The 14,279-nt window shown below is 38.5% G+C and overlaps 1 protein-coding gene across 5 annotated transcripts in view; it reads left to right on the top strand.

The window, feature by feature from the left end:
- ADGRG6 (adhesion G protein-coupled receptor G6) overlaps positions 1 to 14,279 on the top strand; it is a 135,869-nt gene that overhangs the window by 96,579 nt on the left and 25,011 nt on the right. For all 5 annotated transcript variants that reach the window (XM_027602630.1, XM_027602629.1, XM_027602632.1 and 2 more), the window contains 8 exons: positions 99 to 163; positions 845 to 1,055; positions 2,073 to 2,244; positions 3,609 to 3,749; positions 6,138 to 6,257; positions 7,884 to 7,929; positions 9,324 to 9,430; positions 13,532 to 13,659. In XM_027602630.1, coding sequence (XP_027458431.1) covers positions 99 to 163; positions 845 to 1,055; positions 2,073 to 2,244; positions 3,609 to 3,749; positions 6,138 to 6,257; positions 7,884 to 7,929; positions 9,324 to 9,430; positions 13,532 to 13,659 — 990 coding nt within the window. The remainder of the gene's footprint in view (positions 1 to 98; positions 164 to 844; positions 1,056 to 2,072; positions 2,245 to 3,608; positions 3,750 to 6,137; positions 6,258 to 7,883; positions 7,930 to 9,323; positions 9,431 to 13,531; positions 13,660 to 14,279) is intronic.

Below are 14,279 nucleotides of genomic sequence, written 5' to 3'. Positions count from 1 at the left end.
AGACATCAAGGCAAATTCTCAAACTTATTATTAACCAATTTTGTCAATTAAAATGTCATTTATGTCAAATATTTGAAATACCTTGTTTTGTTCCCTAGTTATCGTGACCCTGCCAACACATCGGTAGCCTACTGGGGGCCTCCTGATCTCTCCAACTGTTCAAGTAAGTGAGCAGTTTTCCTTCAGTTTCACAGGCGAAATGAAATGACTTCATAGTTTTCATCCTCTTCAGATATATTCTTCTGCTATCTGATAACCATTGTAATAATAAAAGCTTAAGCAAATGATTATTTCACTTAAGGTAGGAAATTCTTGTTTTTCCTGATTCTTTTTGTAAAACTTTTGTGTTTTTCCTGATAACTTTTTGTTCTGCTTATTCTGTTAGAGATGGAAAATAAATAATTTTAGAGAACATGTAACAAATAAATTGATATTTGTGTCAGTGTTTTATAGTTGTGTATTATTTTCCTTAAAGATTTTATTTATTATTGATTTGAGAAAGAGAGAGAGAGCGTGAGCTGGGGGGGAGGGGCAGAGGGAGAAGCGGACTCCCTACTGAGCAGGGAGCCACATGCTGGTAGATCCCGGGACCCTGGGTTCATGACCTGAGCCGAAGGCAGACACTTAACTGACTGAGCCACCCAGGGGCCCCTACATGTGTATTATTTTTAATCAGCAGCTATACACTTATTTTTTGTGATTCTGGGGACATTTCTCTTAGAACTATATATGAATATTGGTCCCTCCAAAGTTGGGACTCTGAAGTGGAAATATCATATAGTATCTTTTGGATTCCTGAAATGTTCAGAATCTTGTGTTTTGTTTTTTTCCTGTCTTTTTTTAGGAGAAGCAAATGAAGTGGCCAACCAGATTTTAAATTTAACTAGTGATGGGCAGACCTTAAGCTCAGCCAATATTACCAGCATTGTAGAACAGGTCAAAAGGATTGTGAATAAAGAAGAAAACATTGATATAACGCTTGGTTCAACTTTAATGAATATATTTTCCAATATCTTAACCAGTCCAGACAGTGACTTGCTTGAGTCTTCTTCTGAGTAAGTATTTTTTTTTCTTCTGGAGAGTAGAATTTATTGGATACATGTTATGTAATTTCTCAGTTATCTGAATGCTTGGTGGCCAGCTTTGATCATTTAAATCTCCAGAAGATCCATGGGTAGTTCCCAAGATCATTCACAAAGTGAACTTCAAAGTCCTCTATTTTCTTTCTTGAGAAATACAATTTACAAAATGATTAGGATTGTCCATCTGGCAAGAAAAATAAATAGCTCCAGAAAAACATAATCAGTATGTCATTTCTCATCTGAAAAAACATTAATTGGGATTAATTCACCAGATAAGCTATTATATATATTAGCATAGGACACTTTGATTGCAAAAGAGACACTTAGCAAACATTGAGCTCACATCTTTTAGGCATAACTTGGTCACTGTAAATTCTGTCCTACGGACTGTGACATGGAAATGCCATAGCTGTGTGATCATTGTACTTCAGGAATGAAAATGCCCAGGGCATATGAAATGTACCTGTTTTTACACAATTAGTGTGCATCCAGTTATTTCATTTAATGTGTTAATAATTCTTGTTTTCTTCCTTTCAACCAAATTTCTTCAGTGAAAGTTTTATATTTGTTAAAATGTATTTTTTACTTACCTTATCTACATAATAATTGCAAACTTTTTATAGTGTCTTAGAGTCCAAATAAATGCTTTTACCTCATTATTTTCCTTTGATTCTCACCAGTTATAAAATAGAAAAGGTATTTTTTATATGAGGAAAGAAAGGCTAGGAGATGAAAAACAGTTATTTGTTTAGGGTGATTTAATTGTTGGTAGTCCTTAAAGCATAACATTTCTCTTGAGGATGCATTCATCACTATGATTCTGTGTTTAAACTGATGTTATTGTGGTTTGAGGTAGTTTTGTTGGTATTCATGTTAAGGTCAGAAAATTTAAAGACAATTTTACTTGTTTTGTATTTTGTCCTGCTGCAAATCACCTGTGTACAAGTACATAAAACGTATTACTTAACAGTGGTATTGTCATTTCTTTAGAGCTTTAAAGACAATTGATGAATTGGCCTTCAAGATAGACCTAAGTAGCACATCACATGTGAATATTACAACTCGGAATTTGGCTCTTGGAGTCTCATCCCTGTCCCCAGGGACAAATGAAATTTCAAATTTTAGCATCGGTCTTCCAAGCAATAATGAATCCTATTTCCAGGTAATGAGCCAGTGGTTTCTTTAATTTTAATTAATTAGACAAAGGAACACTATCTGATCACTTACCAGTGTCTGCTTGAAGATCTTGGTTGGCGGGGTGGCAGGCAGGTAGGTCAAGACACTTGCTGAGGTTAATAATAGCAGTAGCCACAGGTACGTGGACACCGAGGGGAGGTGTCCTTTTAGAACCCATGTGACGGGGTGGTCAGCTTACCTTCTACAAGAGGTGATGGTGGAACTAAGTGTTCAACCACCAGTGGGAAACCCCTATTGAGAGTGGTGGGGGGGATCCATTCAGTCAGAAGGAAGGGCTTTATTCAGGGCCCGAGTGGGAAGAAGTGTCATGTATTCAACCACGCCAGTGGTTGTCAAACTGCATTGTACCACCTGGAGGGCTTGTCAGAACAGATGGCGGGCTCCCATCCCCAGAGATTCTAAGTTAGTAGGTCCTGGGTTGATCTCCAAAGTTCGCACTTGGAACAAGTTCCCAGGCGTTGCTGATTGTGCTGGTCTTTGAATGGCACTTTGCTGAGGACCAGTGGCGTGAACCTGAGAGGAGGGTGGGCAGTGATGAGGCTGGACAGGTTAATGGAGAGCCTCTCTGCCCTGTGGAGCGACCTTCCAGCAGATACTCTTCAAGTTCGTACTGTACATTAGCGTTAGCCACATGGGCAAATGAAATGATCGTAACATCATCCTTGACACGGGAGAGCACACAGTGGTGCGTGCTGATTCTCTTCTCGGGAGATAAACCAAGATGGAATATTTAAGAATCTGGATAAAAGGAAGGACATCTTTCTGCTTGAGAGTAGTGGCTCTTTTGGATATTTCTGTTTCACATTTAAGAGTGAAAACTTGGTCAGCCTCAGTCTCATTCTGAATCCATTTATGGGAAGACACGTTTGAGCCTGATCTGTGGGTTCAGGGAAAGACGATATCCAAGAGTATTCATAAAATTTCTGCTGCTTTTCCTCTGTGCAGAGATACTCAGTCTCAGCAGTCAGACAAATCAACTCCGATCTTGTTTTTTTCCTTTTTTGTAGTTATCTTTCACTAGGTGTTTTGAGAAAAGCTCAAAGTCTATTAAGTGTAAATCTCACTCTTATACTTGAAGAGGTTAACCGATTTGTTAATTTCTCAGTTTGCCTTACAATCAGTGTGTCTTCTGTTTTTCTACATTTGCAAAACCCAGATGAGATCCAGGCTTTTGTCGGTAGGGTTCATTCAGGGCAGCAGTGATTCCAGTGGAGGTAAAGGGAAACCCCAGCCCTAACCAAGTAGCCCTTGCCTGCCTCATTCAGATGTGGATTAGTTACCATGGTAATTTGTCATTACTCGACCTGTGTATCTCTCTGTGTGTGACAGATGGATTTTGAGAGTGGACAAATGGATCCATTGGCTTCTGTAATTTTGCCTCCAAACTTACTTGAGGATTTAAGTCAAGAAGATTCTGTATTAGTTAAAAGAGCACAGTTTACTTTCTTCAATAAAACTGGACTTTTCCAGGTACGGGTTCATTAAATTATTTTTCAATTGCAAATTGAGTTTCTTTGCTCAGAAGGAAAAAAATGAAAGTTTGGATTCCTTGAAAATATATCAAGAGGCATAGAGAAATTAACCTACTGTATCTTCAAAAATGAAAATTTTTAACATAATTAGTTAAGCATTTTATTTCAGGGAATTATATGCTTATTACAGGATGTGTTCATTTAGGTTTTTTAAATAAATCAAATACTAGATTAAGACTTGCATAGTACAGTTAGGAATGGAATTTGTGGTGGAGGGACTATTTATTATTCCTTTTGTTAAATATTTTATGCTCTCCAGCAATTTAGACCTTCAGAGTCAAAGAAATTGTGTGCCAAAGGAAAGGTTTGGTTTTTGTTTCTTTCTTTCTTTTTTTTTAAATTCAGCAGGAAGCACTGTTTACATAATGAGCAGCATTCTTGGCTTTAATCAGTTTTCCCATTAATATTTCAAAGGACCTTTGGCCTTCACACATCCCCAGAGGGGGGTGGCATTGTGCTGAGCACTTATTGTCATTTTTATTGGCATCATTTCTAGATACTAGAAAGTCCACTGCCAGCAAACACAGGTGACCTCTGGTTTCCTTTGAAAGTGCAACCCGATCCAGACTAGTTTCACTGAGCCCTTTTTAAAAAATAAGTTATCTATTAAATTAAAGATCCCAGCATATACCAAACAACGCCATCTGTGTAAGAGAAGATAGCCAAGTCTCAAGGATTGCTTCCAACTGTCATGTACAGAGGCGTGGCAATATAAATTACAGATAAGAAAAAGAAATACCATAAAATCACTTACAGTAATTCTAATTTAAAAATTTTTTCAGCAAATGTTTTAGAAACAAGCTATATGAAAATTTTGAGTAAATTAAGAATGTGATTACTAATTATTCCAAGGATTTAATAGCTATGAACAGATAAAACTGCATTTATAAAAATTATTTGAGGCTTACAACACCACCTTTAAAAACAAAACAAAAAATGCAGTATGTGTCACAAAAATGTGATGGGTGGTGGAGGAGGCTCTGCTCAGAGGAGAGGTTGAGCCCAGAGGGAGGGGGTTTGGGAGAAAGGTTAGAACTGTAAGAATCTGTCATTGTTTCATTTTGAGTCTGTTTTCTGCACACTACCTTTCCCTTCTCTCTTGGCATCTCCCAATCAACATATTATCAGGAAACATATGTTTGGTTTTTAAAGTAAATTTATAGCAGAGTCAAAAGATTTTAAGGGTTCTCTGGTACTCCCCTAACATAGTGAACAAGGTATGAGTATTTTTTTAAAGAAAAGACAGGATATCCACAGGCCATTATCCACAAGCCTTTACCAACTTTATTGAACACGATCACACATAAGTAATAAAAACCTCTATTCTGAATTCTGAATTGCTGAGATTTATTTGGCATTTAAGAAATCCTGTAATTATTCCCAAAAACTGATTTATAAGCTGCAATAGAGAAATACAGGAGGTTTGACAAGAAAAACACAAGGGAAGAAAGAGTAAGAGATGGTCTTGCCGAGAGACACGCTGTTGGCCTCAATCATTTTGCAGCATGGATTCACTGATTTGCTATCCTGACAACCTTGTCTCTGAAGGGGAAGCTACAGAGGGTGGCAGGTATACAATCAGAGAAGGTAGAAGTTGTGGATGGGGGACGCCTGGTTGATGCATTCAGTTAAGTGTCTGACTCTTGGTTTTGGCTCAGGTCACGATCTCAGGGTCATGATCTCAGAGTCATGAGATTGAGCCCCACCTCCTCGGATCCACGCTCAGCATGGAGTCTGTATAAGATTCTCTCCCTCTCCCTCTGCCCCCACACCCACGGTTGCTCTCTCTTTCTGTCAAATAAATAAATCTTAAAAAAAAAAAAAGTTTTGGATGGGACCTTCATCTAGTAGAATTATAAGTTACTAAACACGTCAGGCTGTTGGCACGGATGTGAAAGATGAATTGTTGTTGTTTTTTAATTTTTCACACCATATTTCTTTTATACTTCTCTAACAGCAAACAACTTCATCTGTTTTCTAGGGCAGGGAAATGATCTAATTGTTTCATGGCTTTTTATGAGTCCATTATTTCTGGGTTTGTATTGTTTCAGACGATAACTGGCTGACATCAGTCATAGCAATCAAGAGTGAGGTTTTATGAACATTGCCTTACAGCATCAGCTCATAATGTTCCCTCAATGTATTTATTATAATAAGGGAAATAGCAAAGCTCTTTCAGGGAAGCCAGCAATTTGATCTTATAAACAGGATGTTCTATAATTGAAAATCTTAAATGTAAAAAGTGCTGACAGTTTGCGTGTCTGGGAGCACCAAAATCAAATACAAGTGTACTTCTGACTAATAATCCATTTTTTTTCTTTGAAAGGATGTAGAAACCAAGAAAGGCACCTTAGTGAGTTATGTGATGGCATGCAGTATTGGAAACATTACTATCCAGGGTCTGAAGGACCCTGTTCGAATTAAAATCAAACATATGAGAAACCAGGTAAGAAAATGCTACAAAGGACAATGGAACAGAGGCAGACTATTACAGAGAAGTGTGGGGCCTTTTTTTTCCCCCTACATGGTAAGAACTTTATTCTACCAGCACTTTTTTGATGGGGGCAAATTTCCAAAAAGGGGAGAACAGTTAAGCAGGTGGTGCTGTAATGTCACGGTAAGTGTTGGCAAATGGGGGAATTGTTCCCCTCTAGGATTTAGTCATCAGAAGAATGAGAGTGAAGAAAAGGACCCCTCTTTTCCTTTTAAGGAACGATACATTACTTTGAGAAATTAGATGCAGATGCTGTTGCACAATCCTGCCATTAAAAGGCTTGGGTTTGTTTTTTTTAAGTCAGAAATTACTGCTACTGGGAAAGCAGAAGGGAAACAGGGCAGGGTTGACTCATTTTTTTGAGAGGTTAGCAGTTATCTAGAATCTTGGCAAATGTTTTTTTTGTTGCCTCATTACCCTTGCTATCATCTGTTTATTTGATAAAATTATATGGGGGTTCCTTTGGTCCCAGGTAAGGCCAGGCAAGGGTCTCCCCTCTTTTCCAGAGGGCACCACTCATGATTCTCCCACGTATGAGGCAGACAGGAAGGCAGGCAGGAAGGAAGCTGGCTGATAAGGACTGAGGCTTGGAAGTTAGGTCATGTAAGAACTAGCCTGGCTTTGTCACCCAGCCCTCTGAGACGTCCTTGTTCTACCCTTTGGCTTCCTTTGTTTCAGCTCCTTCATCCATGAAGAATTTTTTTATTGTGGTAAAATGTACATTACATAATATTTACTATTTTCACCATTTTTAAGTGTACCGTTCTGTGACATTTTAGTGCATTCCCGTTGTTCTGCGCCCATTGAACCATTCGTCCCCAGAACTGCTTCATGTTTCCCAACCAAAACCATGGACCATTACATAGTAGCTCCCCATTTCCCCTCCCCTGGGCCCCTGCAACCACCATTTTACTCTCCCTCTCTGTGAACTTAACCATTCTAGGCACCTCACGTAATTGGAATCATATAGTATTTGTCCTTTGTGACTAGCTTATTTCATTTAACATAATCTTTTTCAAGGTTTATCCATGTTATAACATGTACCAGAATTCCCTTCCTTTTTAAGGTTGGATAATATTCCCTATATATATGTATGTATATCTCCCACATTTTTTAATCCATTCATCCATCAGTGAGTACTTTGATTGCTTCCACCTTTTGGCTCTTGGGAGTAATGTTGCTCATGAACATGGATGTTCAAAATATCTGTTTGAATCCCTACTTTGAATTCCAGGCACATAGATGTAAAGGAGAAATTTGAAGATGAAGTGAAGTTACAATGTAAAGAGCTTTGATAAATGCTAAAGATAGCATTTTATGGTGGGACATATATAGTAACCTTTAGATAAATGGGAAGCATGATTCCTCATGAGGTTACGGTTGATTTCCACTTGAAGTCTCCGTGAGAGGAGATGCTTCTGGACGGCCTGCCATTCCTAGGTCGTATTGGCATGACTAATACTGGTCTCTTTCTTTGTAGAAAACCTTAGCATTTTGACTCTTTTCCCATATTCAGATCATAAGATTTTTCACTTATTTTAAACATAATTTCGCATGTTTATTCTTATGTTAATATAGGCAGTGCCTCATCCCATCTGTGCCTTCTGGGATCTGAACAAAAACGGTAAGTTTTAAAATATTGGCTGTCTTAAGAACAACTGAATTTTAAACATTGTTAGACACCCCCGTTTCCTTTCATTCCACCCCAGCCAGAGTGAGTCACAGTGTAAGTGTGATGACAATTGAACTGCAAAGTTTAGTTTAGGTAGTTGGGAAGTGAACCGAATTTCTGCAACTTTTTACTCATTGCAAGAAGAAATAAGTAAACTTGACTTTTTTTTTTTTACCAAACAACCTCTTTGATTTCAGTTATTTATAAAATATAGTGTGCATTTTGATCGCCACTTTTAGATGAATATCGATATATGCTTGATCTCATTCTTTTAAGGACACCTCTGAGGAGATCATTAATATGCATGAGGCATGCAATTTAGAATCTAGCTACCAGTCCTCGGATTATGGGGAAAGCATTCTAAAGGACTATAAATAAGAAATGGTTATAATACATATATATTGCTTGAAAGAAATGAACTGCCTCCAAAATGACATTCAACAATTAAGAGAAAAAGGCAAAATTAAGGGAGAAGCCTAGGTATAAGTTGTGGGGATCTCTTTGATGGGAAGGACAAGCTATGAAAACTCCCTCCTCTGCCCCCTAAGGGTCCCCTTCCCTTGGGGATCCCCAGGGGGATTATCCTGACTAACTCTAAACCAGCACCAGCACAAGCTGCTTCTTGGTAGAAATGGAGTCTGAAGGTGTCCCAACCTCTGTTTTTGATATGCCTTATCACAACTGGAAAATCTTGTTGTTGTTTGGTTTCTAGTTGCACAGTTTTGAGAAAGTGGATTTACTGGATACATAATTAAAAATGAAATCACCTTGCAGACTTAAAATATTCTTCAAATATATGAGTTGCTCATATTCCACATCCTACCATAAAAGTCAGATAAGATGCATTCAAGGCATTTATAATAAGTTGCCACTGCGCGTGATTGCTGTGTACATAACAGCATGCTAGAAGAACACTGACCTCTGTTAGTTCTAATGTCTTTACAAAAGTAGAGGCTGAAACAAGGGGAAAAAATGCGTTGATCTTCACAGACTTCATTAGTATGTAACATATTTGAAAGGGGGATATTCTTTTCATGGAAGTTTATTTTGTAATACATTAAAAGTTAAACTAGAATCAAACTTTTGCAGGATCTTCAGTAGAGCACAGTTGAAAACCCCTGACTAGATAATCTCTCGCTGCCAATCCAGCACTAACATTCTGTGATTCCAGGAATCTCAATTATTCTAAGTATTGGCAGCTTTAAGAATAAATAGTATCTGTTTGAGTGATAAACTGCAAGGCAGAAAAGACTGAGGCATATTTTCCTAAAGAAGATATCATCCATTATAGAAAAGGAACTGGCCTGCTGTTATTTTCACAATGTTTGTGGACTTCCTCTTTACAGAAGGTTCTGGATTTTGGAACACGTCAGGATGTGTGGCACACAGAGATTCAGATGAGAGCGAGACGGTCTGCTTATGTAACCACCTCACACACTTTGGAGTTCTGATGGTAGGGGAGGAATTTCTAAACTCATTTTGAAATGATATAATTTGGGAAGGCATACTTCTTTTTGTAAGTCAGCCTTTTTAGATTTTGTATTTTGGGAATTATTTCCTGATAATTGGCATCTGTACCTTGAATCTTGCTAATTAGCAGAGATCGCATATTTAAAATATGTAACAATAATTATAAAAAAGAACCCCACTTGATTTTTTTTTTCTGTAGCATTAACAGCGATGATAAAATCACCATGAGACTCCTGAATTAAGAGAGAGGAGAGGAGGGGCGCCTGGGTGGCTCAGTCGTTAAGCGTCTGCCTTTGGCTCAGGTCATGATCCCAGGGTCCTGGGATCGAGCCCCACATCGGGCTCCCTGCTCAGTGGGAAGTCTGCTTCTCCCTCTCCCACTCCCTCTGCTTGTGTTCCCTCTCTTGCTGTGTCTCTCTCTGTCAAATAAATAAGTACAATCTTTAAAAAAGAGAGAGAGAGAGAGGAAAGGAGGGAAAGAGAGAGAGAAAAGTTAAAGAGGAAAATAATGTTGGGTTTTACTAACAGAAGGGAACTGTGAAAATTTTGATAAAATATTGTTTTTGCATTATCAATCATTGGATTGAATGTGACTTTATAGCAGGTACTATGCTAGGTGATCCAGCTGTCACCCAAAATGATGCATCCCGCCCCCCCCCCCCCCGCCGCCCTCCCCCAGAGACCCCAGGCTGTTGGGACAGACTAGGGACCAGGACAGCATGGAGTCTTCAGGCCTGCAAGAGAAGAGAAAGGTGTGACATGTCTCTTACCACTAGGTCTTCATCTTAGTCTTTCCTTCCTTCCTTCCATCTTTCCCAAGGCCCTATTTTTATCTCATTAGCCAGCTTGTCTGACAGTTTTAAACAAAAATTAGATCACATCTACATGTTGTTTTTTCATCCCACCAAATTTCTCAGAGCCACCCTCCATGTTAACAACTCCTTTGAATTCATCCATAGACTTATACCTCTGTCTTATATCTCATACACATGTGTTTTTTGCAGATACTTTTCTGGTGCGCATTGCATCCTCCAGATTGTAACAGAACTGTTGTTTCTGGTATTTGGTATAGTTCCCAAGGATCAAACCACATTTGCTTTTTAAAATGATGATGGCAGTCATGTATGCTCAGACAGTAAAGCTTTTTGAATTTGAATCACTGACATCATGGTTATGTTTACCCCCTCCCTTAGATCTTACCCCCACTTCCCATGGAACTGGACAGGAGCAGTAGGGGCTGTGGGATGTGGCATTTAGGCTCATGAACCTCTTGGCCGATGTCAGTGGCCATTGTCATATGGCCATCTTGCAAGTGATTTTCTTGACAGCCTACTGCACATATCCTCTGAGGGATAAAACAAGTCATTGAAAAAGGCAGCAATCATAGCAAATAACTTTTTAATTTTCCCAAAATATAAATATTTTTCTTTACTGCCAGAGCATGAAAATGAACAATTAAACTATAGCATGTTTTCCCTAAGTAAAACAAACAAACACACTCTCAGTTTTGTTTTGTTTTTTTTTTTTAAGATTTTATTTATTTATTTTAGAGAGAGATAACAGATAGCATGAGCTGGGGAGGGAGAGAGAGAGAATCTCAAGCAGACTCCACACTGATCGCAGAGCCCGATGCAGGACTCTATCTCAAGACCCTGAGATCATGACCTGAGCATAAATCAAGAGTCAGACGCTTCACCAACTGAACCACCCAAGCGCCCCAAAACACACTCAGTTTTAACTTCCATGTTCTTTCTCCAAAGGTGACAGTAGACATTCTTTTAGAAAACACTTACTTTGCATCATCATTCATTCAGGTATTATGTAAATTTTAGCTTAATTCATTTAGCTATTTAAATTGTGTGCATGTGCATGTGCACACATGTATGTGTGTGTGCACGTGTGTCTTTGAGCTTGATTATGTATGTTGTAGGTCTAAGGTTAGATAAATAGGTAAGAGTAATACAATTCAGTATCCAGCAGTGATTTATATGTAACCAAAGTTTGGCTTTCCGTTACTTTGGTTAGTTTCTTCACATATTGTTTGAATTTTATTATGAATTTGTAATTGTGTATTTTTCTGTTGCCATTTGATTAAATAATTGGTTTTACATATATGTGAATATATGCATTTTTTTAGTACTATCCTTTCACCTTGGCTGCTCTTAGAAGTTTATAAACTGCTAGGAGAAAAACTTTCCAGAATTTATCCTTCCTGGAGATGAACCCATGTCCTCTCGGCTTTTCCAGACCACCAAGGCTTTGCTAAGAGACTTTCTTGATTTACAAACTCTTTATCCACTTCTATAAGATATTCCCAGAGTCTACATTGCCCTGTGACACATTTACCATATGGGAAGTTAAAAAATGTGCCCCAGACCCATAATTATATCTTCTAATCTACAAATATGTGAAGGATTTAATGTCCTCTGTTAACATTTCCTAGTAGTAAAACTGATTTTAATACTTTTAACATTAGTATATTTTTATGTTGGCTAGTTCAGAGGAATAAATATTTTCATATTCTTCATTCTCTAAAAGTACAAAACAACATGAGAGTTGTGTGTGAATGTGTTAACAGTAAATAACATTATTTTGTTTAATTTACACTTTAAATTGTGGTTTTAATTGTGGCTTGCAAGTTCACCCCCTCACCTAGATGGGAGCCACAAGTTTTTCAAGAGGTAAGGACAAGTCACCTGGAGAGTCTTCAAGACCATTTCTCTGCTCCATGAAATCCTGGAGTAACCAAAATGTTGGTCAGGGTAACCTATCTGTGAGTCCACTGGCCCCGACTTGAACCCCATCCCATGTGCCAGGGGAGTCCCAGGTCCTTCTAGTGTCTGGAGGGAGTCCTGGGAGAGAAGGGTAGGCTGAGTACCTTCTGCCCCAGAGCCCCTGTGTCGGCTGAATTCAATCACTGGGCATTCCTGGCAGCCACAGAAGTGCTGTTACCTGTTTCTTACTGCCTCAGCCAAACCACAGACTGAATCTCCTGTCATCATTTCACACACATATACTCACAAGCAAACACCACCTACTGGAGGCTTTGTATGTGAGTAACAAATTTTATTGACATGTTGATGAAAATTAAAGAGAATTAACATATAAAATGAAAAGCTTATAAAGCAAACTTTCTTTTTCATAATCTAAGACCTAAAATTTTAAACCAGATATCCCCTTTAGAATATGGCCTTTCTCCAAGAAGACTCCATTTTTGAACATCTGCATAATGGAGGTGTCTTTTCTTCTCCAACCAGGATTGAGTGGATGGTCTTAAGATTTATCCCTAACCCAATTCCCTATTTAAGGAAGGGAAGAAAGATTTCCCTCCCAGGCCCAGACTTTACAAGTCTACCTCTGCACGGTGAAATTAATGCTTCATGTTAATATGCTAGAAAGTGTTTACTTCTTTCCATTCCACAACCCCTAACACTACATGGTACCCTCTCAGGTCAACAGGGATTAAAACAAACAAACAAACAAACAAACAAAACCCCTATAATCTAAAAATCCATAATGGCTTCTCATTTATAAAAAAAATAAAGACCACCCAACCCAATACATGCCAAGCTTTGAAATGACCATAGTTAAGATCCTCAGCACTAAGCTCATAGGCACCAGTCTTTGGCTGTCCACTGGCTGAGCCCCTCCCTGCTGGACAAAGAAGACAAGGCTTGCCTGAGGGCTCACATTTGGCCATGGTGTCCTCTATTTGTACTTCTGTCCCTAGCCCTGCAAATGTTAGCAATGGGTCTGATCATTTATTATGCAAGGCAGTGACCTTCTCCCCAGTTACTTGTGGGGGGAGTGGTTTTGCTCTTCAGGCTATTCTGGTGGGCAAAGAGTTTGGATTATCAGGTAATGATGGAAAACAACATGCAACTCTCTCAATAATGCTACACTTTTGCTTCATGGAATGATCTGCAATAGTACAATAAATGGAAGCTTCCATATTGATTCGCACTGTTGTTTTTAGCCCCTCAGATTAAGCTAAGATTGTAAGTGCTAGCAGTGAACTTTCTAATAAAACACCGGTCCCGTGAAAAGAGAGATTCTTAACAGCTGCTTCCCATGATTTATGTAGGACCTTCAAGGAACTGCCTCACAGATAGATGCAAGAAACACCAAAGTTCTCACCTTCATCACCTATATTGGGTGTGGGATATCTGCTATCTTTTCAGCAGCAACTCTCCTTACATATGTTGCTTTTGAGTAAGTATTTTTTATCCATCAAAACCTAGTGCCAACTGTCCCAAAATGTGAATGAGAAAATTGCCTTTGCTTTTAAAAATACTTACTTTTCAAATTGTGTAGAGTGGTTCAACTTTAATGTTCAGGTTTCTCATAACATATATCATGCAATATAAATTTTCTCGCTATAGAATCTTAATTTATAATTATTGTATGTCTATGGATAAAATGTATTTCAACCTGTAAGAGATGATTAACATATAAATAAAAATTGTATAAAGTGCTTTTTGCACGGTAAATATGAAAATATTTACTTCACAGATCTTATAAAATTAGTCCTGAACAGGAACCCTTTTTCTATAAAGATTTTTTATTTAGTCCTTCATTCATTTATTTATTCATTAATTATTTATTCAATCAGAGAAAGAGAGAGAGCTCGCCCCAGAGCATGAGCAGGGGAGAGAGGGGAAGGATCAGAGGGAAAGAGGGAAAGAGAGAAGCAGACTCCCTGCTGAGCAGGAACCCTGCAGGCAGGGCTCTATGCCAGGACCCCAGATCATGATCTGAAACAGAGGCAGATGCTCAACCAACTAAGCCACTCAGGCACCCCAACAGGACTTTTTTTTTTAAAGGATCCTTAC

This window comes from Zalophus californianus, chromosome 7 (genome assembly GCF_009762305.2).
Source record: "Zalophus californianus isolate mZalCal1 chromosome 7, mZalCal1.pri.v2, whole genome shotgun sequence".
Classification (NCBI taxonomy): Eukaryota; Metazoa; Chordata; class Mammalia; order Carnivora; family Otariidae; genus Zalophus; species Zalophus californianus.
The sequence above is the reverse complement of the archived record's forward strand: the minus strand, read 5'-3'. Positions and strand labels throughout refer to the sequence as shown.